The sequence below is a fragment of the Alligator sinensis genome, unplaced genomic scaffold (genome assembly GCF_000455745.1).
Source record: "Alligator sinensis unplaced genomic scaffold, ASM45574v1 scaffold357_1, whole genome shotgun sequence".
In the NCBI taxonomy this organism is placed as follows: Eukaryota; Metazoa; Chordata; order Crocodylia; family Alligatoridae; genus Alligator; species Alligator sinensis.
Genome location: NW_005841942.1, coordinates 3,301,692 through 3,322,653, shown reverse-complemented (window position 1 = coordinate 3,322,653; position 20,962 = coordinate 3,301,692). Strand labels below are relative to the sequence as shown.

Sequence of the window (20,962 nt, the reverse complement as noted above, 5' to 3'; positions counted from 1 at the left end):
GCCAGAAAGAAGATAGCTCCAGTGCAGGAGATTGCTGGGTCAGGAATGGAGAAAACGTGTTTTATTCAACTTGAGCTTAGGCTACCAAAGTGGTAAGCAGCATAATACATTGAACATGTGTGATAAATTTCCACTAATCTGCCTCCCTCTGATTTAACAGGTGCATCCTGTACCAGCTAATATTTTTGAGTAAACTTCCAGCAAAGGCAAAGATATTTGACTTGTGCAGTCTCTGAAAAGAACAGCATCTTGACTGTACTAAGGTGGGAGAGGAGAATGAGCAGAGATACAACATTCCTAGGATTGTACCGAGAGCAGGTGTGAGAGTGCCCAGGTCAGCAGATATGGAATCAACTACCTCTCACAATTTCTGGGCAGTGCAGTGTGACCAGACTGCTGCATGCCTACCCAGAGTGACCTCCTATGTCATCTCCAGATGGCTCTGGCTCCTAGAGAGGAGCTTGAGGAGTGATAGCAGCTGCATATAAGGTCTTTGAAAGGTGAGGATATGTTCTGTGAAACAGCAGGCACATTGGATAACTCATTCTCTGCTTAACAGAGCTTCTGTCAGGCTAAGTAGGGCTAGTTTAGCTTGTCTTTTGCTAACTGCAGCTGATCAACTGATCAGTGGGTCCATCATGCAGCTTGAGTTTCATCAGCTAGTTCATAGTTGATAGCAAGTCTTTTGTAAACCTGACTGAGAGTCTAGAAAAAACACCAAAATCCAGGTGATGTCCCTTCTGGTAAGGGAATGCACGGTATTCACATCACCAATACCTGTTCCTGGAACATTTCCTAACTCTACTGGATTAGTAGGACGTATTGCTGCATCATCACTGTAGTGCACTATCTGCCCAGGAGAAAATGGATACAAATGCCAGCAATAGGCCTGACCTGCATCACCCTAACCTTCTTTTTAAAGCAGTTATTTAAAGTGGGAGCTCCTGTAGATCTACTGAACTCTAGGCACATGAGAGACTGTGGATCCTTGAACAAGTTAGACTTCACCACATGTATAATGGAACTGACAGTACTTCCCTGCCACAAAACTTTTGTAAAAATACACACAGTAAAAAAGTGAGGCTCTCAGCTGTTACAGTTACGAGGCCACATGAGTACTTTAGATTAACTGTCGGGATGTGGAACAGAAGAAAAAATCTACGGTATTCCAGGGAAAACCTGGTTTTGTCGCCAAAACATCAAGAAACAAAACCGGTGTTTTATGTAGCGCCAACCAGTGGCTTGTAGTTTTGGAAAAATGGGATATCATAATAATTTTTAAGCTAAAGTCAAATGATTCAGAATTTAAAGGATCTTTACTGAAAGTTTTAGGTCTAGCACTTAAATCTTGTACCACTATTAGAATCTGAAGAGAGAGTTTGCAAATGCAAATGCACCAACATCATTTCTAATAAAACAACATTTAAAACCCCCAGCTATTAAGTAGATCTAATGCAAAGCAGTATTTGGTGCTTCCCCTTCTCACCAGCAGCACTAGAATGCAATTCCCAACATACCGTTGAAATCCACTGGGGATGCTGGTCACAATTTTTACCTGAAATGTATATATGTGTTTACAGTACAACAAGCACTCCAACAGATGGTATTTCAAACTCCTATGTTTGAACCGTGGCTATGGTAAATGTCCTTGGTCACTACATATTTTAAGCACATAACCTCAACTGATGGAAATAGTAAAGTCTAGATCCTCAACTGGGGTGTAACAATGAAGAACATGGCTCTGGTGGACCTTAGGTAGAGCTATACTCTAGCTCAGGATTAGGGCCTTAATACTGAGTTACTAGTGAACACATAAGCAGAGAAAGGCTGTCTGTCTGTTATTAGGCATGAAAGCTCTGGACTTTCACTGAAGTAAAAAAAAATGCTTTCAACCTCCTTCAGTGGCCCAATTGCATTAGTACTGCCCTTGTGAACATTTCCTTTTAAAAGTGAGTCACTGCCCCAAGATGGAAAGTTATTCTTTTATATAAATAAAAGTTGCATTGAATGGAATTCCCTACATAATAATAGTTCTTGGAAAACTCAGCCCCCTCCTTCCTCCTACCCTGGATTATTGTTTTCCCAGGAAAACTTAGCTAATCAAAGTGGACTGAATTGGGGGGGTGGGGGGATGGGTTGTTTTGTTTTGTCTTGTTTTTTAACATATCCAGTTTGCCATAATAGAGCAATGTTTAAAGGTTACATTCTAATTGTTTTACAGCAGCAAAACAATATTTGGGAAAAGAATTTTAGAAAAGCAAGGTATCACCAAAGAGAACAAATTCATAGCTTGGAAAGTTTACAGATCAACATGCACTTCCTTCTGAAGGATTTATTATTTCCACTCTTATTTTTATTGTTGCTATTTTGAGCAAGATGGTTAGAAATTGGTTGCAAACTGAAAATACATGTATTCTTGTCAGTGGTATTAAACTCCAGTTATTGACCTTAACTGTTCTTTGAGGGATGGAGAGGAAAGTGCCAAGAGAAGGATTTGCATGGAATTAGCCACTTTGTCAGTCAATTGTCTAAAATCTCAACAGCTCCTCACTATTTCCTCCTGTACTTGCAACACATGGGGGAGGTCTAGCTTGCACCTGTTCTTTTATTGTTTGGAGAGATCTGACAAGAAAAATCTCAGCAACGCCAGGCACTTTCAAAGGGTCACAGGGAATAGAATACAAAGGCAAAGGGGAACAGAATTCAAAATATCTTTATACTCAGTATCATTTTCTAAGGCCCCATCTATACATTACATTTAAGGCATGATTAACCAGTTAATCATGCCTTAAATGGTCACCCCGCCACATGTTCAATCAATTAATGGTGTGATGAAAAGGAATAAGCTACAAATTTATTCTACAAAATATGAATAAATTTGTATTCATAATGGTTTCCTATCACACCATTAACTGAATGTGTGGCCAGGGGCCCCTGTGGCTGGGAGCCCTGTCAGCTAATCAGAGTTTAGCTGAGCACTGTAAAGTGAAGGGAGGGCTGCTCTAGAGCTCCCCTGGCTTCTAGCTTGAGCCACTGCAGGCATGTGTCTGCATTTCTGGAATGAAAAGGGAATGTCTATCCACCTCCAGACCAGTTCAAGTTTTGCAGGTTAGACTAACCTGCAAAAATTGAATCAATTCAAGCTTAGGCTTTTTAAATGTCTGTCCCTACCCCCAGCCACAGGGATATGGGAGGTGCTCCTACAGCTGGGAGCCCCATCAGCTGAAGGGGCTCTGAGCCATAGGAGCCTGCTTCTTGCTAGTACAGGGGGAGCCCAGGATTGGGTTCCTCCTGCACTGGCAATAAGGCACGATGGGATCTGATTTGTGATCCTACAGTCGCACCTCTTGCCATGCACATGGAATGGCAGGATGAGCAATTGTGTGGATGGTGCATTAGATCCCATTGCACCTTTACCTGCATATGTAGAGGGGCCCTAAATAAATCAGTTGGGAGTATGTATGCTTCTGCCTAGCACCCATTCCCTAAGACAGCAAAGTTCCTAGAAGCCCAAAAGGAGAAAAAACCTTTGACACGTTTCACACATGGTCACTATCCCAGGAAAAGGCATTTTTGTGACATTAATTCTGAGCACTGATAACACTCTGGGATCCAAATCAAGAACAACCAGGTCCAAACTCCAAGAGACCTTATGAACTGCATCTGATAAGTGAGGGTCAGAGTCTGTCAGCCTTTTTCACACCAGACTGTCTCGATGAAATCAACACAGTTATTGATTTCAGTCAATGGGGCTACAGTTGATGCCTATTTGCAACAACACCAGTTAATAGATTCATAGATGTTAGGGTCGGAAGGGACCTCAATAGATCATTGAGTCTGACACCCTGCATAGGCAGGAAAGAGTACTGGGTCTAGATGACCTCAGCTAGATGCATATCCAACCTCCTCTTGAAGACCCCCAGGGTAGGGTAGAGCACCACCTCCCTCGGGAGCCCGTTCCAGACCCTGGCCACTCTAACTGTGAAGAAGTTCTTCCTAATGTCCAGTCTAAATCTGCTCTCTGCTAGCTTGTGGCCATTATTTCTTGTAACCCCCGGGGGCACCTTGGTGAATAAATACTCACCAATTCCCTTCTGTGCCCCCGTGATGAACTTATAGGCAGCCACAAGGTCGACCCTCAACCTTCTCTTGCGGAGGCTGAAAAGGTCCGGGTTCTCTAGTCTCTCCTCGTAGGGCTTGGTCTGCAGGCCCTTAACCATACGAGTGGCCCTTCTCTGGACCCTCTCCAGGTTATCTGCATCCCTCTTGAAGTGCGGTGCCCAGAATTGCACAATAAGAACAATAATCACCTACCAGAAACATTTTCTTTGGATACATTTCCCTGCCATGTATTCAGATGACACTTTTTAGAACAGCAATAGTTGTTTAGGAACAACACAGCACCCAGTCATGGATATATTGTCACGAACAAGCATCAACTGTACTGAAGTAATGTCAGTAGCGTGCATCTGATTGCAGAACACAGCTCTTCACTTAGCAGTAATTAGTCATATTCATTCAATTATTTTATCAGTTACATTTTTTAAAAACGTAAACCATAAATAGATTAATTTTATAATAAGCAGACACTGGGTCAAGGACCAGAATACAAAGTGATCCAGATAGCCAAAAGGGACAGCTTCAGGGTTGGAAAAAGCCCCCAGTTAAAGGTTTTAGAAGATGGAGCTTTTGGAAGGGGGTGAATTTTTCAAGGTAGTACATGTGCTGCCCACTTATCTAATAGCCAATTTGCTAAACTATATGGAGCGATTCAAAAGAAATCATTTCTCTCCACTGAATAGTTTGTTTTCTGGTTTGGCACATTTGTCACTTCACCTTTTTCACACTATAACTTCCAGGGACATAGACATCCCAACACACTGTATAATATCTATATGACAGGGCACTTCCTAATGAGACTATGCTGCATTTCCATCAGCTGTTCTACTGCAACAGCCTTCCCAAAATCCTTCTCAAACAAAAATCTGAACTAGTACTTTGTGCCCATGCAATATGGTTTCTTGTTGCCTTGGATTGTTTATCTGTGTTCAGAGAAGATCAACACAACTGACACCCACTACTTCTTACTAACAGTTTTCATCAATATAACTTAACAGTTTTCTCCAGAAGTCCGCAAAGGCCCCCAGCCTCCTCATTCAGCTGCTTCAGACCCCACACAATTAGCTAATTAAAACATTGCATTAGTCACTTAAAAATCCAACCTCCCACCCTCTTTACTATGCCATGCTGTGCATCAGTTCTCACTAAGCAACTATCATTTTAACCATTCACTCCTTTTTGTCTCTTCAACCCACTGCTTGCAGTCTCATCCTTGCAAATGGGACCTCTGCCCCTGATTACAAGGATGGTCACTAGTTGCGAAAGGGCCATGAAGAGGAATAAGGACTCTTTTATTCCTTTGTGGCTACTTTAAGACTTCCTGGATCCGGAATCTTGGACAAAGCAGGTCCAGGAAGTCCTAAACAGAGTGCTTTAGATTCCCCTACAGGGAAAGGAGCAGTCTCCACACTTACATTGGCTAAATGTACAGTGGAAAGTAAAGAACCCTTCTGAAATGACTTTGCTGTCAGTGGAATATGGTAGGGGTTGAGACCCCAAGGTACAACATCTTCTGAGGCTCCATACCTGCATCCTATTCCTTCCTTACGATAAACATAAAAAAATATGACAATGATTTCTTTTTGTGTTAAGAGTATCCTTCCACACCACAGAACCAGGCAGCAATAGCATCAGTAATTAGCTAATTTTCTCAAAATCAAAGTTACTCTTCACATAAAACAAAGTAAACAACAGAGCTGCACACATCTCTTCCCCCTTGTTTCTTCATTTCACACCTGTTGGCTTGACCCTGGTCTACTCTACTCCAGACTATCATAGACAGTAACCCGGAGAGCAGATCTACCTACTCTCCACTGCAGCAGCTTTTAATGAAACATTTTAAGAGGGCAGCAGGTATCCAGTACCACACAGAAGCGAACTCTCAATTACTTGCTGGAGATCCATAAAGACATGCATCTCTCCTCAGCTCCGGCTATGTAGTACACCTACGTGAGTCACGCAACATTCTCCTTGGCTTGTGGACGAGCTCTTGGTTACTCAGGTACCCCACTATAGCATTTATACATAGCCTTGTTTTTTTGTTGGTTTTTTTTTTTTTTTGGGGGGGGGGGGGGGATTGTTTTTTCTTAAGCTGACCCCATTTCTCTCTCAGTGCTGCATAGAAAGTCTCATTCCCTCTCTCTGGTTCCATTAACAGCTCCTGTAAATACAAGGATAACAATCCTGGAAACTTTTTATGCAGCTATCTGCAAGGACTCTCTAGGAAGGAGGAAAGAAGAACCCATAGTTGGGAAATATAATCCTGGTATCAGTTAGTAATGAGACAAAGTCCACTGGCTACATGACAAGAAGATACAAAGGGAGGCTGCATGGTCTATTGAATGAGGCATTAGACTGGAAAGAAGACCTAGATTTCCTGGCTCTGACCCATGAACAGACGCAAGTCATTTCACCTCTGCCTCTTCTTCTCCTCCCACCCTTTGTCTGTCTCCTCTATTCAGACTGTAAGCAAATTGCGACAAGAACTCTCTCATGGTTTAGACAGCACAGTGCCAAACACAATGAGGCTACCATCTCAACAGGACCTGTGATACTACCATTGATATGTATTGATATGTAGACCAAGCTGCAGGCAACATGATGGTATTCTGGGTGAAAACATTTGTTTTAATTCCTTGAAGAGGCTGGTTCTACTTCTCCCCCACCCTCAATATAGGTAAGGAACAAGAAGGAAATACTGGGAAGATTAGAGAGTAGCTGACAACACTTCTATGACCATAAATTTACTCTTGTTGCTATTGCTTTAACAATAAAATGTCATTAGTGCCAAGCATCCTGGAGGTCAAATAGCTGTTTATGATCTCTCCTCTGTTAACTTAACCATGCACACTCAGGTAACAAGAAGATAAATACAAATTACCCTTTGCCTCTGTCAACAAGAAATTGCTGGGAAAATGCCAAAGTTGTTTGAAAGAATAAAGGAGTGATTAATTGGGTCACAATGACTGTTACATGTGTACTTATCTTAAATCCCTACCTCATGCCCTCTGTCTTGCACAGGACATGATTCACTGTCTGCTTCTGAGAACGACCCAGACTCATCACTGGAGTTTGTTCCATAGGATGGCTCACATTTAATCTGGGGTCTGACTTGGTTGTACATTCCATCTCCCATCATGCCTGGCTCCTGATGCTCAGGGGCCAGGAATCGAGCTCCTTGAGAACAGGGGGAAGATGAAAACTCACACAGAGGGAGGCTACAAGGAGAACCACCACTGCCATCCTCTGCATATGAGTAGGAGGAGCATGAGCTGGAGGTCCTGGTTCTGGTTTCCAAAGGAGGAGAGCGAGGGCAAACTTTAATTGGCACTGGGCAGCTGGTGTTAGGCCGCATCCTTCCCGGCAAGTGATCAGCTGTCAGTCCACTGTGGGAATAGGTCTGTGAACTAGGAAGGGATTGGCTGCCTCCAGCCCACAGACCTTTTGGCAAAGTCTCAGCGAGGTCTTTCTCCAGGCTGCTCACACCAGAATATGAATGCACCGAAGTGTTTACTTGGTCACAAGCATTTGAAGAGAATATAACGCTCCTCCTGTCCAGTTCACCTTCCTGCTTACAAAGAGCTTCAAAACCAGGCCCCCTGAGAGGCGATCCTCCGGGGAAGTTGGAAGCATCCTTTTGAACGGCATGGGACTGTCCATAATTCCCTGTGAAAGGGCTGTAGTCAGTTTTGTGGTCACCCTGAGTTGTCCCCTTTTCAAAAGGGCATGCTGGACTCCTGGCAAAGTGCTGTTGGGAAGTACTTGGGAAGCCAACCAAATCTACATTTTTTGTTCTGTTGAAGAAAGACCTTAAGCAGGAAGGAGAGGACCCACTTTTAGACCTGTCAACACAAGTAGGACTTGGCTGTTTCCTATCCATTTCAACATCCCCCTCTTTATCCCTGATGTCAGGTTCATCTCCAGACAGGCAAAGTGTGATGCTTTCTTCATCATTTTCCTCATTCGAAGGTTCACTTTTAATCTGCCCCACAGCAAGTCCTGATTTGAGGCCATTACCAGAGCTCTCATTACCAAATGTGCTTGCAAAACCTGAGGTACTGATGTGTGATGTGTTGTAGACATTCTTGGTACAAGCAAGCTGGTATTTCTTATATCTGGGGTACCGTGTTACTGCATCTTTGTCCAAACTGTCTTTGCTATCTCTCAGTATGTCCGAGTCAGGCAACATGCCTTCTTCTTTGTCTGCTCCAGAACCAGTGGATTCAAAGTTAAAGGGCTCCTGCTGCATCCTCTCCCTTGGGCAAGATATCTTTGAAGTCTCTGATTCCATAGTTTCCTCCTCTTCCCCATCTGAGTTCTCTTCATCATGCATTCGCTGACAGGCGGTATCCTTTTTGCACAAGAAGAGGCCATCTTCATTGTTCAGCAGCTGTGTCTGAAGAAAGCTGAAGCAGGAATCCTCCAAGTTGTGCATGCGCAAGAATTCAGCACAGTGGATGACCTCTTGGATGTTTTCTCTGCTGAGTAACAGCTTAGCAGTGTAGGCAAACTGTAACAATGGACCAAATCCCCTGGCAGTGACCTGCAAAAAAAAAAAACAGGGAAATTGCTAGCATTACCATCAGCACAGCTATTGTCCAAAGTCCTTCAAGTGTAGTTAGATAATCTGACAGCTCTAATGTCCAGAAACAAATACTGTAAAGTACCAGTTAATCTTTTATCAGGTCAGCAATGAGGCTACCTCCAATAATTAATGCTGTTTCAAAATCACATTAAAAGTTATGCAAAAACATTCTTTAGATTGAATGACTAAAAAGCTATGAACCAGGTGCTTTTGCTAATAAGAGGAGTAAATATATATTAACATGTGTGTTATTAACTTTTCAATGGGCACATGGGCTTCCATGCGATGCACTGTAATTACCAACAGGATACAAATGAAAGATTGATTCTTCTAACCCTGGTGCAGAATGGCTTTTTGGAGTATAAAGGAGTTGCACTTAAATCTGAGCAGTGTTCTGGGAGAAAAACATTTCTGTTTTAATATTAAACAAATATGAAATCTTTCCCCCTCATTAGCTAGCCAACCAAGCTGACTTGTGTCTTCAGAATCGATGCTAGTCAACAATCACCAAGTTGCTATTTACCAGACAGTGGATTTGTGCTGCCCGCTGGCTCTCTTCCACTTGAGAAATTCCATTGTTTCTGGTTTTAGTGTGTATGAAGTGTAGCATATAGGAAAGAGATGGGTATCCACATTTTAGCTGCTACAAAACATACTGGAGCCCATGACAGCACACAATTTCATATCACTTTTCTTTAGGGAAAAAATTAACAATGACCAGAATTGTGGGTGCTTCACATTATACATTTGTACCCTGACAGATATGCACATGTGCATAAACTATAATGCATATGTAATATACACCCCAAACTGGTGCAGACACATACATCCTCTCCCTTAGATATACTGTGATGATACCCATACACAGAGCTGTCTGATAAACTGCAGAGCCATGTGACAAATATGGTTATTCAGGCACTTTCAACTGTATTGCTTGTATTCATCCCACTAATGTCTGTTGCCATAGATTTTAATTTAATATTTTTCTAATGCAAATGGCTCTGAAGTACAAGCACTATTCATGTCTTGGAGCAGCAATAAGTTTAATATCGGGTAAGTCCTGAGCATTCCAAAACAACTTACAGCTTTGTTGGTCATAACTGCAGACTTGTGTTAAAACTACCCTGTAAGCCAACTCCCACAGATGTGGTTCATCATCAAGACACAAGGTTTCTGAACAGGAAGGGTGATCCAGTCCTTCAAGAACTATGCTGGAGGCCTGGGTTCAAATTCCCTGATGCACTAAAGACGCCCTATGTGACCACATGCAAGTCACATAGCCTCTGTGCACCTCCATCATTAAAGTGAGGAGAGCAGTTTCCTAGCTCACTATGGGTTTAGAAGGAGTTGAAGGCTGGAAGCTGCTAAGCTATTATGGGTGTTGGGGGCATGCTTAGATTACGCCTATACTGCATTTGGGTGATGTGATGTGCTGATATACCTAAGTGTGCTTTAACATAGCCCAGGCAGTACAGACTTCACTGTAAGTTGTATCAGTCCATCGAGGATCCTGGGTACTTACTTGCCACGGCTCTGCTGCTACTGGTACCTGCCTTGGCTAGACTGAAGCTTGCTCAGGTATGCCCATATGTGCTGCAACCACACCTCAGACTGCTGTGTAGACACAGCTATGGAGAGACAAATAGCTTTCCAGTGAGATATACAGCACCTATTTTAATCTGAGATGTTCTGGCATTCATAACTCCCCAGATTTAGTTTCTGAAGGTCTGTACAGTTGGATTCAAGTATATACAGACAAGCCAATGACTCTGTGAGGTCCACAAATATAGGAACATGAGCTGGGGGAGCCCTACTCAAGAATTTTAAAACCATAAACGATTCATGAAGGGCTACCGTGTCCCACACACCTTGCACTTCAGTATTTAGTACAGACCTCACATATTTACAGAAGAATTTATTTAAAAACAAGTCCTTGTTATTTGCTACTTTTCACTTGTTAAACCAGATAATCAAGAGCCCTACATTGCAGATTTAAGAAAGGAAAATATTCTAAATATTATTTAGAATAAATTTAGACAAAGCTTCTAAATATTGCTCTCAATAGGTTTTCTGCATATAACTACTACCTGTAGCTTACAAAGTCCTTCCAAAAGCCCATACAGCCCTGTTTTGCTATGTGTTCTTGGACTTAAATTGCCTAGATTTACAGGTGGATAGTAGAATGATCTCTGCTCTGCTGCTGTTATATCTTCTGTTGTTCTGTTAGGGTGTGGACACACAAATGTTTGGAGCTCTTCCAAAAAGGGATTTTTTTAAAAGGGCAGCAGCTGATATGTTCTGTTAGGTGTGAACAAACTGAGCGCGATTCAAATGTAGCAAACGCACTCCACGTTTAACCCTGGAAGAAGGAGCTTTAAAGGTGGAGGGAACACAAATGCACCAGCTACTGCCCCTTTGAAATATTCCCCTTCTAAAAGGGCTCAAAGTATTTGTGTCCACATGCTTAAATTAAGATTTCCCTGAAGGCATACCTACATTTTAGCTCTGCCCACTCTGATTAGCTGCAGCAAGTGGAAATGTAAAATGTCTTATTCACGGGTCATTTTTTTCTTAACATCTTCAATGTGTTGGCTCAGGTATCACTGCACATTCTATAAAAGCTAGCGAACACCGTATGTCTAAGGGCAGTGATTAAAAGAAGTCTTGAGACTCGGCAAAAAAGTCCTTGTGGTCATTACTCAAGCAGACCACTAGGGGGAATGACTGCAAAACAAGTTGAACACTGCTGTTCTGCTCTGCTTTCACCTGTATCCCATTTACTACAGTTCAGGCATTCTCAAGAACCTCATAATGACTCATAACGTTCCGGAGTAAAGCTATCTCCCAAGCTGACTCAGTCCTTCAGTCCCAATAAATCAAGATGCTAACAAAGAAAGCATTTAGGACATCTGTAACATTTGTTTTGTGCTGAATATTAGAAACGGAGCTCCTGCCACACAAAGAAGGAACTATGGGATACAGATCTTTAAGAGTGTGTGCTGGGAGGGCGGGAGGTGGGTAGGGGAGAAAGCCTAAATGATGGAGAGATGAGAATAACTGTCAGACTGCATCATGAATTAGTTTGGGTCTTCCACAGTTGCAACATTTCTAACAGCTTCATTATATTAATTTATAAACACACATGGAAACGAAGAGTTACTTTTAAAGTACCAGAATGAGCATGTTGTCAGCTCTAATAGATGCCCTCAGGGAGGAGTCTCTGAAGTGGTTCAAATCAGAGCCAATGATTTAAACTACATAAACAATAACTTTGATAATAAATGCATGCAAAGCTTGCTGACAAGTGTTAAGATTAGCAGAATCTCAGTAGCCTGAAGCTGTCTAAATATTGATTTGGCCTCCATTGTGGGTCCACTGTCTTACAGACTTTGGAACTGCTCGTATTTAATTCATTGTGACAATAAAGCAGATATTCAGGCAATGGAACGTGGTTATAAATATTGCACATTTTGAAAAGAAAGGTTTAAAAGCTGCACATATTACAGCCACACACATACACTTCTGTAAGAACAAGCAGGAATAGTATTTTAAAAGGTGTACCTTACCAATGCACCGGAGTTAAAACAATTAAATAAAACAAGGTGCTGAGTTTTACTAATGGAACTGGGTTTATTGCACCACATTAACAACACACATTTGCTGTTTAAAGTAATAGTAGTCCAATGATTAAAGTAGGCTTTAACACTACAAATAACCTTTATTTTTTTGTATAAGATAGCCAGTCTCCAAGATCTATTTTCTGCCAAATTTGAGAGATGTTTTCCATACCACCTAATCTGCAATTAGATAGGCCAATTTGTGGGAATCTATACCAAACATCTCCTATTTTATGTTCCAGGTTACTACCCTGCTAATAGTGATATGATCATTCTCATCTCTTCTAATACCCATTTCTGGTGTAAGAGATTGAGTGCAAAATAATAGAGTCAATCTGTGAGTACGAAGACCCTAAGCAACAAAAATAAGCCAAGGTACAATAGTTTGTGTGCACACATGTGTTTCTGCTAGCTTTCTGCAAATATGCTGCATTCTTTTCATTCCCTCTTCACTGATTTCCTGTTTTTTACATTTTTAGCTATTCAGAGTAGGGCTGGATCCTCACCTGTATCTTAAGGCCAAGGAAGTTGTAGGCTCTATGCTCAACTACATAGGAGATTATTCTGTTTTTCTCTTGTGTCACCTGCTGCATCCAATTGGATTGGATATGCATCCTATGTCCTGTTCTGTGGCTAATTCTAGACAGCCTCTTTCTTTTGCTCAAACTGTAGAAACTCATGCATGAGCTATGGAAATCAGTGGTTCAATCCCCTTTTCTGTCATGATGACAGGGGTCACACGTGCTCCCAATGATCAACTCTTAACATGGAGCACAAAGTTATTTTAGTACTGTGAACTAACATGAACCACAGCCAGCTGGGCATGCAGAACAGTGCAATGCTGAGAGCAAGACGTTTACTGGACTCTATATGCAGTGAAATGACCATCATTGAGAAATAGGCTAATCAGCGTTAGCTCTTAGTGGCAAGTCAGGCTCATAAATTAAAAAAATTGTAGAAACTCAGAAGTCAACACTTCAGATCATTCTGTCTCTGCCTTTGTTCCCTCCAGAGCAACATTGAGTGTTTTGTTCTGTCTAGTTGTCACTGATTTAAGTGCCGGACTTCCACCACTTCCTTTGGGAAACTTACCAGAACTTACTTATGACCTCACTGTTAGGATATCTTTTCTTCCTTATTTGCCTCTCTTCTTGTTACATTTCCTTGAATTGCTCTAAAAAATTCCTCTCCCACCTCAGCATATATACTCTTCAAATATCTGAGGAATAATCATACTCCCCTTACCTCACATTCTCCCTTGCTTGGTATTAAATCATTACATCAGTGGCGGAGCAGGGTAATCCTTTTGGCAGGCATGCCACAAATTAGCCCTGCACCTTCCCCAAGTGCCACTCTAATACCTTTCCCTTACCCAATCTGCTGCTCCACTTTCTGCTTCCTTCCTTGTGCTTACTGCCTGATTGGATGCTCTTCTTTCTGCTTCCTGCCCTATCTGCCACTCTGCTGCCTGCCTCTGCTCCCTGCCCCAATGCATTGCAAGCCACACACAGAGACTGTGTCACTTGTGGTACCCATGCTGGAAGTTGGTCACCCCTCATCTAAATCATTCAAGTATCTAAGGATACCATCTAGGTTTATTTAGAATTATAATTATTGTCATTATTTAGAAACCCTAAATAATCTAAGGAAAATATTAATCCCTGTCATTCAGGGGTGAGAATGGGAAATAGGTTAGATATGAGTTGGCAATACAAAACATTAAAAAAAAAAAGCCAGCCCCACTTTGGGTTAATTATGCAGGTATATGGAGACATTTTTTTAATATAAGAACACACTAAGTTGCACAGAATATTCTAGGACTAGGACTGATTTATGAAGAAACAGGGAAAGAACTAAATATGTAATGACGACTAAAATGGAAGGGGGCGCCATTTACAGTAATCTGAAGAATTTAAGCACCCAGGGCAGGAAGCAAATGTTCAGGATGCTACAGAGGGAGGGATTGCTGGGTGCAATGGAAGGAAACTGAGAAAGTGAAAATGTAGGCAATTTTTTTGACACTGAGTGTAGCAGTGAATTATATTACAATGTGAAATGGCTTCCCCAAGTACAGTGATAGATGCCTAATTGCTTAAGGACTTTAAACTGAAACTTGGCAAAGCTGTGAAGAATATGCTGCAAAGAGCCATTTTATCTCAGCAGGGGTGGTCCAGATTATTTGGTAGATCTTTTCCAGGCCTAATTTTTGAGACCATGACAATGAAACCATTCAGAAAATAACAAAAAATTAATGACCAAAGTATATGCTGCAGCTTCTTCTAAAGTAAAAACATTCTGGGTGTTTAAAAAGAAAGTCTGTGGTGGTCAGGGAGGGTACCAGCAGGATAACACAGCTAGCCTACGGCATACAAACATTTCTGTAGTGTTTTAGCCACACAAACATGCACTGCCTTTAGCATAAGCGTGAATTACAAGGTCAGAACTTTGCAGTGCTTTGCAAACTCAGAGGTAGATACCTAAACAGCTTAAGACCCTGAATCTTAGGCTCTTAGGTACATGATTAACTTTCTGCATTTGAACAGTCACTTTGAAGTGAACAGAATTACTCGCGAGTGGAGCATGAAAGTTCTCGCAGGATTATGGATCACGTTGATAACATTTAGAAGCTAGAATTGAAAGGCCTCAGAGTATCTAAAACATCTGTGTCTAAAAAGCACCTTACTTATTTTAAGCCATTTTTGTGAGGCAGGAAGAAAAACACACCTTGAATATCAAATTCTGAACTAAACAGTAATTAAAACCAATGCATTATAAAGGCAACGGAAGGTGCCTGTGCATATATGTTTTAAAGTGAAATCAGAAAGAGACTATTCACAATTATACTGTAAATGGTTTGATATAATACCATCAGTGAAGCTCTAATGAAACGACAATTTATAGGCATGTGTAAAGACATTTTTAAACCAACTTCAGAGCTGAAGATTGTTTCCTAAATCCTCAAGCTTATTAGTCAAATCATTAACTGTCTCACTAGGCCAATATGTTCCTAAAGCTGTAACTTATATAATCAAGCACATACTAGGAATAGGAGATAAGATTAGTGACAGTTAACTGCTTCTATTTTTTTACACAACTTGAAGAAGGTCTCAAGGATTAAACATCACCTCTAATCTGATTTGCTATAATTAGCATAGGCTTTATTCTTTTTCTTTTGCAGCCAATTGTGAGCATAGAATGTGCATTAATTTCCAAGTGTAATCTGAGAACTCCAAACAGAACACTGCTTTGCAGTTAAGAGTTATGTGACTTCCTTGATATTTACTTATTTTTTACTTGGAATTATGTGGTCTGGCAGATCTCATTTTTCCCAGCCTGGGGTTATTCATTTTGTATCTTTCAGCCAATTTACAAACAAGCTATAGGGGTGTAAGTTGTAGCTGTGTTGGTCTAAGGACATAGGCAGACAAAGTTCTTTGGGTGAATCTGATATCTTTTATTAGACCAACTTAAATAGTTGGAGAAAACTCATGGGGGACCTAAACTACCCTGACATCTGTTGGGAGACGCAGACAGTAAATTCCCACCGTTCACACAGGTTCCTATCCTGTGTGCAGGACCTCCACCTGATGCAGGAGGTACATAACTCTTAACTGCAAAGCAGTGTACTGTTTGGAGTTCTCATATTACACTTGGAAATTAATGGGATCGTAGAGAGACAACAGCAGAGCACCAGACCACCAAGCGTTGACCCAGAGATCTTGCAGAGTCACTTGGAAGGACTGGATGCGTTTAAGTTGGTAGGCCCGGATGAGCTCCATCTGAGGGTACTGAAGGCACTGGCTGACGTCATTGCGCAGCCACTGGCAAGTCAAGCAACTACAGGCCAGTCAGGCTCACCTCCATCCTTGGTAAAGTCTTTGAAAAAATTGTTAAGGCTCATATATGTAAGAGCCCAGCAGGAAAAATTATGCTGAGGGGAAACCAGCACAGGTTCGTAACAGGTAGATCATGCCTGACTAATCTAGTCTCTTTTTATGACCAGGTTACAAAACACCTGGACACAGGAGTAGGGGTAGATATAGTTTACTTAGACTTCAGAAAGGCCTCCAACATGGTATCCCACCCTATACTGGTGGACAAATTAAGAGGCTGTGACTTGGATGATTACACAGTCCGGTGGGTGGCAAAATTGGCTAGAGAGTTGTACCCAGAGAGTGGTGGTGGACGGGTCAGTATCGACCTGGAAGGGTGTGGGCAGTGGGGTCCCGCAGGGCTTGGTCCTTGGACTGATACTCTTCAGCGTCTTCATCAGTGACTTGGACGAAGGAGTGAAGTGTACTCTGTCCAAGTTTGCAGATGATAAAAAACTGTGGGAAGAAGTGGACACACCGGAGGGCAGGGAACAACTATAGGCAGACCCGGATAGGTTGGACAAATGGGCAGAAAACAATAGAATGCAATTTAACAAGGAGAAATGCAAAGTGCTGCACCCAAGGAGGAAAAATGTCCAGCACACCTACTGCCTAGGAAATGACCTGCTCGGCAGCATGGAAGCAGAAAGGGATCTTGGAGTCCTAGTGGACTCCAAGATGAACATGAGTCGGCAGTGTGACAAAGTCATCAGAAAAGCTAATGGCACTTTATCGTGCATCAGCAGATGCATGACGAACAGAACCAAGGAGGTGATACTTCCCCTCTACCGGGCGCTGGTCAGACAGCAGTTGGAGTACTGCGTGCAATTCTGGGCACCGCACTTCAAGAGGGATGTGGATAACCTGGAGAGGGTCCAGAGAAGGGCCACTCGTATGGTTAAAGGGCTTGCAGGCCAAGCCATATGAGGAGAGACTAGGGCACCTGGACCCCTTCGGTCTTCGCAAGAGAAGGTTGAGAGGTGACTTTGTAGCTGCCTATAAATTCATCATGGGGGCACAGAAGGCAATTGGTGAGGCTCTACTCACCAAGGTTGCAAGAAATAATGGCCATAAGGTAGCAGACAGCAGATTTAGACTGGACATTAGGAAGAACTTCTTCACAGTTAAGAGTGGCCAAAATCTGGACTGGGCTCCCAAGGGAGGTGGTGCTCTCTCCTACCCTGGGGGTCTTCAAAAGGAGGTTAGATAAGCATCTGGCTGGGGTCATCTGAATCCAGCATACTTTCATGCCTATGCAGGGGGTCAAACTCGATGATCTATTGAGGTCCCTTCTGACCCCAACATTTATGAATCCATACCAAACCTCATAATGTGTATACATATACAAATAACAAAATTAGACATAGCCTAGCTGTGGCTGTTTACAGACGCTAGAACGTTCTATATATTAGGAAACTAAATTCAGGGAAACACACATGGCATTCCATGAACACTTCAAACATAGTGGCTTCATAGATTTCTAGGGTAAGAAGGGACCTATTAGATCATCAAGTCTAACCCCTGCCCTGGGCAGGAAAGAGCGCTGGGGTCAGTAACCCCAGCCAGGTGCTTGTCTAATCTCCTTTTGAACACCTCCAAGGTAGGGGAAAGCACCACCTCCCTTGGAAACTCATTCCATATTTTGGCAACCCTCACCGTAAAGAATTTCTTCCTGATGTCCAATCTAAATCTACTCTCCTTCAGTTTATGGCCGTTGTTTCTAGTAACCCCGAGGGGCGCCCTGGTAAACAAGAGTATCCCCTATTCCCAGCTGACCCCCCCAATGTTTGTAGACAGTCATGAGATCACCTCTCAGACTTCTCTTGTGGAGGCTGAAGAGATTCAGGTCCCTCAGTCTGTCTTCATAGGATCTTACTCACAGGTCCTCAACCATACGAGTGGCCCTCCTCTGGACCCTCTCAAGGTTATCCACATCCCTTTTGAAGTGCGGCGCCCAACTGGACGCAGTATTCCAGCTGTGTCCTCACCAATGCTGCATACAGGGTAAGTATCACCTCCCTAGATCTGCTCGCAGTGCACCTAATAATGCAGAGTGTGGGTAGCCTTACTTACTACCTCATCACATTGGCAACTCATGTTCATTTTTGCTTCGACTCAGATCCCTTTCAGCTGCTGTGCTACTTAGAATGGTACTTCCCAGGCTATAGGTGCCTTGGTGATTCTCTCTCCCCAGGTGCAGCATTTTGCACTTATCTTTGTTAAATTGCAACCTATTCCGATTCACCCACTTCCCCAGTCTATCTAAATCTGCTTGAATTCGCTCCCTACCCTCTGGTGTATATACTATACCCCATAGTTTAGTGTCATCTGCGAATATGGGCAGAGTGCTTTCTTTCTACACCTTCATCCAAATCACTGATGAAGATATTGAACAGTACTGGTCCAAGGACAGAGCCTTGAGGGACACCACTGCGCACATCTCTCCAGGTAGAAACCGACCGATGGTTTCAGTTGTAGGTTTGTGACAGTGCTTTGTCCCAAAACTGATTTTTTTTTTGAGGAAACAGAGAAAAATTTTACTCCTAGTGCACCTGAAATATTTTGTTCAGCTCAAAACATAATGTTTCAATCTTTTTGCTTATTTACCATATTTTTCACAAATAACCAACATCTTCCTCCCACCCCCTAAAACCAGTTGGTGAAAAGTGGGGTGTACATTATATGCAAATAAAACAGATCTGCATGGGTCTAGAAATTTGGCAATTGGGGAGTGGTGGCAGCATTCATTGCTGTGGCTCTAAGAGCCATGGGGAGCCCCTGTCTGGATTGGGCTGGTGCATGGAGTTCGTCTGTTCCCTAACCCAGTGCACAGCTCCAAACCTGGTACACTGGGTCAAACCTAATATGTGGCCAGGGAGCCAGCCCTCACCCCGAGACTCTATGCACAGGGATGCCTTGGTGCATGACTCCAGAAACAACAGCGTGCAAGTTTGGCACCAGAGTCAGAGCACTGGGTCTTAATGGGCACGTGCACTAGCATAGTTTTGGATTTGGCTTGGGATCCTGGACTTGGAATACCAGAGCCAGTATGTTGCGCTGGACTATGTGCGTGACCCTGTACTTGGCCAGTTTCGTCTGCAGGCACCATCCGGCACACAGGGCTGGCAGCAGGCTTGGCACCCTAGGTGCTGCTACTCAGTTACCAGAAAGGATGATTTTTTCAAAACAAAGGTGCATATTATATGCATGGGTGTTATGTACACAAGAAAATACAGTGATCTCTTAAAAACTCCTTTCTCCTTTTTTTTTTAATAGTTTAGTTTAAAAAAAAAGTTAACAAATCTGAAATGTTCCATAGTAAAAGCACTGAAATTTTCCTCAACTGACTGAAACTTTCCCAAATTTAACTATATTTCATTAATACTTTTGATGTCTTCATTTTCAAATAAATTTAGTATTTGTCCAATAGAAAAACCACCCTAGCTTTAACCCCAGAATACTTTGCCACTTATATTTTGCAGTTCAAGAAGCAACTCTCCAAAAGAAAAATAAATTCTACCAGGTAAGAAATGCAAAGTGCTCTCTGTGGCATTTCCATTTGTATAAAGCTGAAAAACCTTAATGAAAAATGTATTAGGAAATCTTAGGTAAAAAAGTGTTATACAAAGGTGTAATAATAGTACATGCCTGTGATCTCATGAAAGTGAATTAAGAAAAGAAACGTTAGAGAGCTAAGGCATCTCTGGATTTAGAGAAAACTCCTCTAATGTCAATGGAGCTAGATCACTTACACTAGAAGAGAACTGGCCAATGTGCTTTGTTAATGTTAGATGACATGGACATACTGGAGGATATATCTAGCTCATAAAAGAGGGTTGGGAAGGTACTTGTGTAGATGAATGTTTGAAGAAATTGAAGAGTGGAGTTGTGGACTGCAGGAGTCATTACATATTAATAATGGAGAAGTTAACAAAGAGAAAATGAGTTACAAGGGTGTTAAAGATCACCTGACCCAAAAAGAACAACTGGGCTGTGACACATCTGAATCAACAAAACCTTGTGAAAAGAACTGTAACTATAATTAGAGGTTTGGCTACTCAGGCATGAACTGAAATACATAAAGGAATGAGGCTTTGAGCCTACTACTGACTTTATTCTTTCTATATAATATATGACTTAACAGACTTGGGATACAGAAATAGAGAAAGACAGGACAACTGGCCAACAAGGGAACACAGCCCTCTCTGCTTGGATGAGCACACAAAAGTGGTGGTTAACTTCCAACCCAGGGTTCTACTCATGTGCCCAGAAATTTGGTGGTGGGGTAGTGGTGGCAGCATTCATTGCTATAGCTTCCAGAGTTTTGATTTCTTCATTTTAAAGCAAATTCCCCATCTTCCCAAATGAAAAAGTATCTTAGCTTTAAATGCAGCTTCCAGAGCTGTGGCAATTCATGCTTCCACTATTCCCCCTGCTGCCAAATTTGCAGGCACATATGGAGCCCCCTGGGTTGGATGATACAACCCTGCATGCTGTATTGGGTCAGTGCACAGGACTGTGCTAGTGTAATGGGGGCGGAATCACGCGCTGCACCACTCAATTGGCCCATGGACTGAAAGGTTAAGCACCACTGACTTCTAAAATTCACACCAAAATCAGTGGAAAGATGCAAGACGCTGTGAAGAGCAGAGTTTACTTCAGGAGGATGAAGGTTAATATAAAATTACAACTTAAAATGAAAAAGAAACACTCCATATTTTGCGAACAGAGAATTAAATATCATGCAGGATAATAAATGTAAAAACAAA

At 42.2% G+C, this 20,962-nt stretch overlaps 1 protein-coding gene across 12 annotated transcripts in view; it reads right to left on the bottom strand.

Annotated features, from left to right (window-relative positions):
- BACH2 (BTB domain and CNC homolog 2) overlaps nucleotides 1–20,962 on the bottom strand; it is a 269,093-nt gene that overhangs the window by 23,145 nt on the left and 224,986 nt on the right. For all 12 annotated transcript variants that reach the window (XM_025199389.1, XM_025199388.1, XM_025199393.1 and 9 more), the window contains one exon: nucleotides 7,118–8,662. In XM_025199389.1, the coding sequence (XP_025055174.1) occupies nucleotides 7,118–8,662 (1,545 nt within the window). The remainder of the gene's footprint in view (nucleotides 1–7,117; nucleotides 8,663–20,962) is intronic.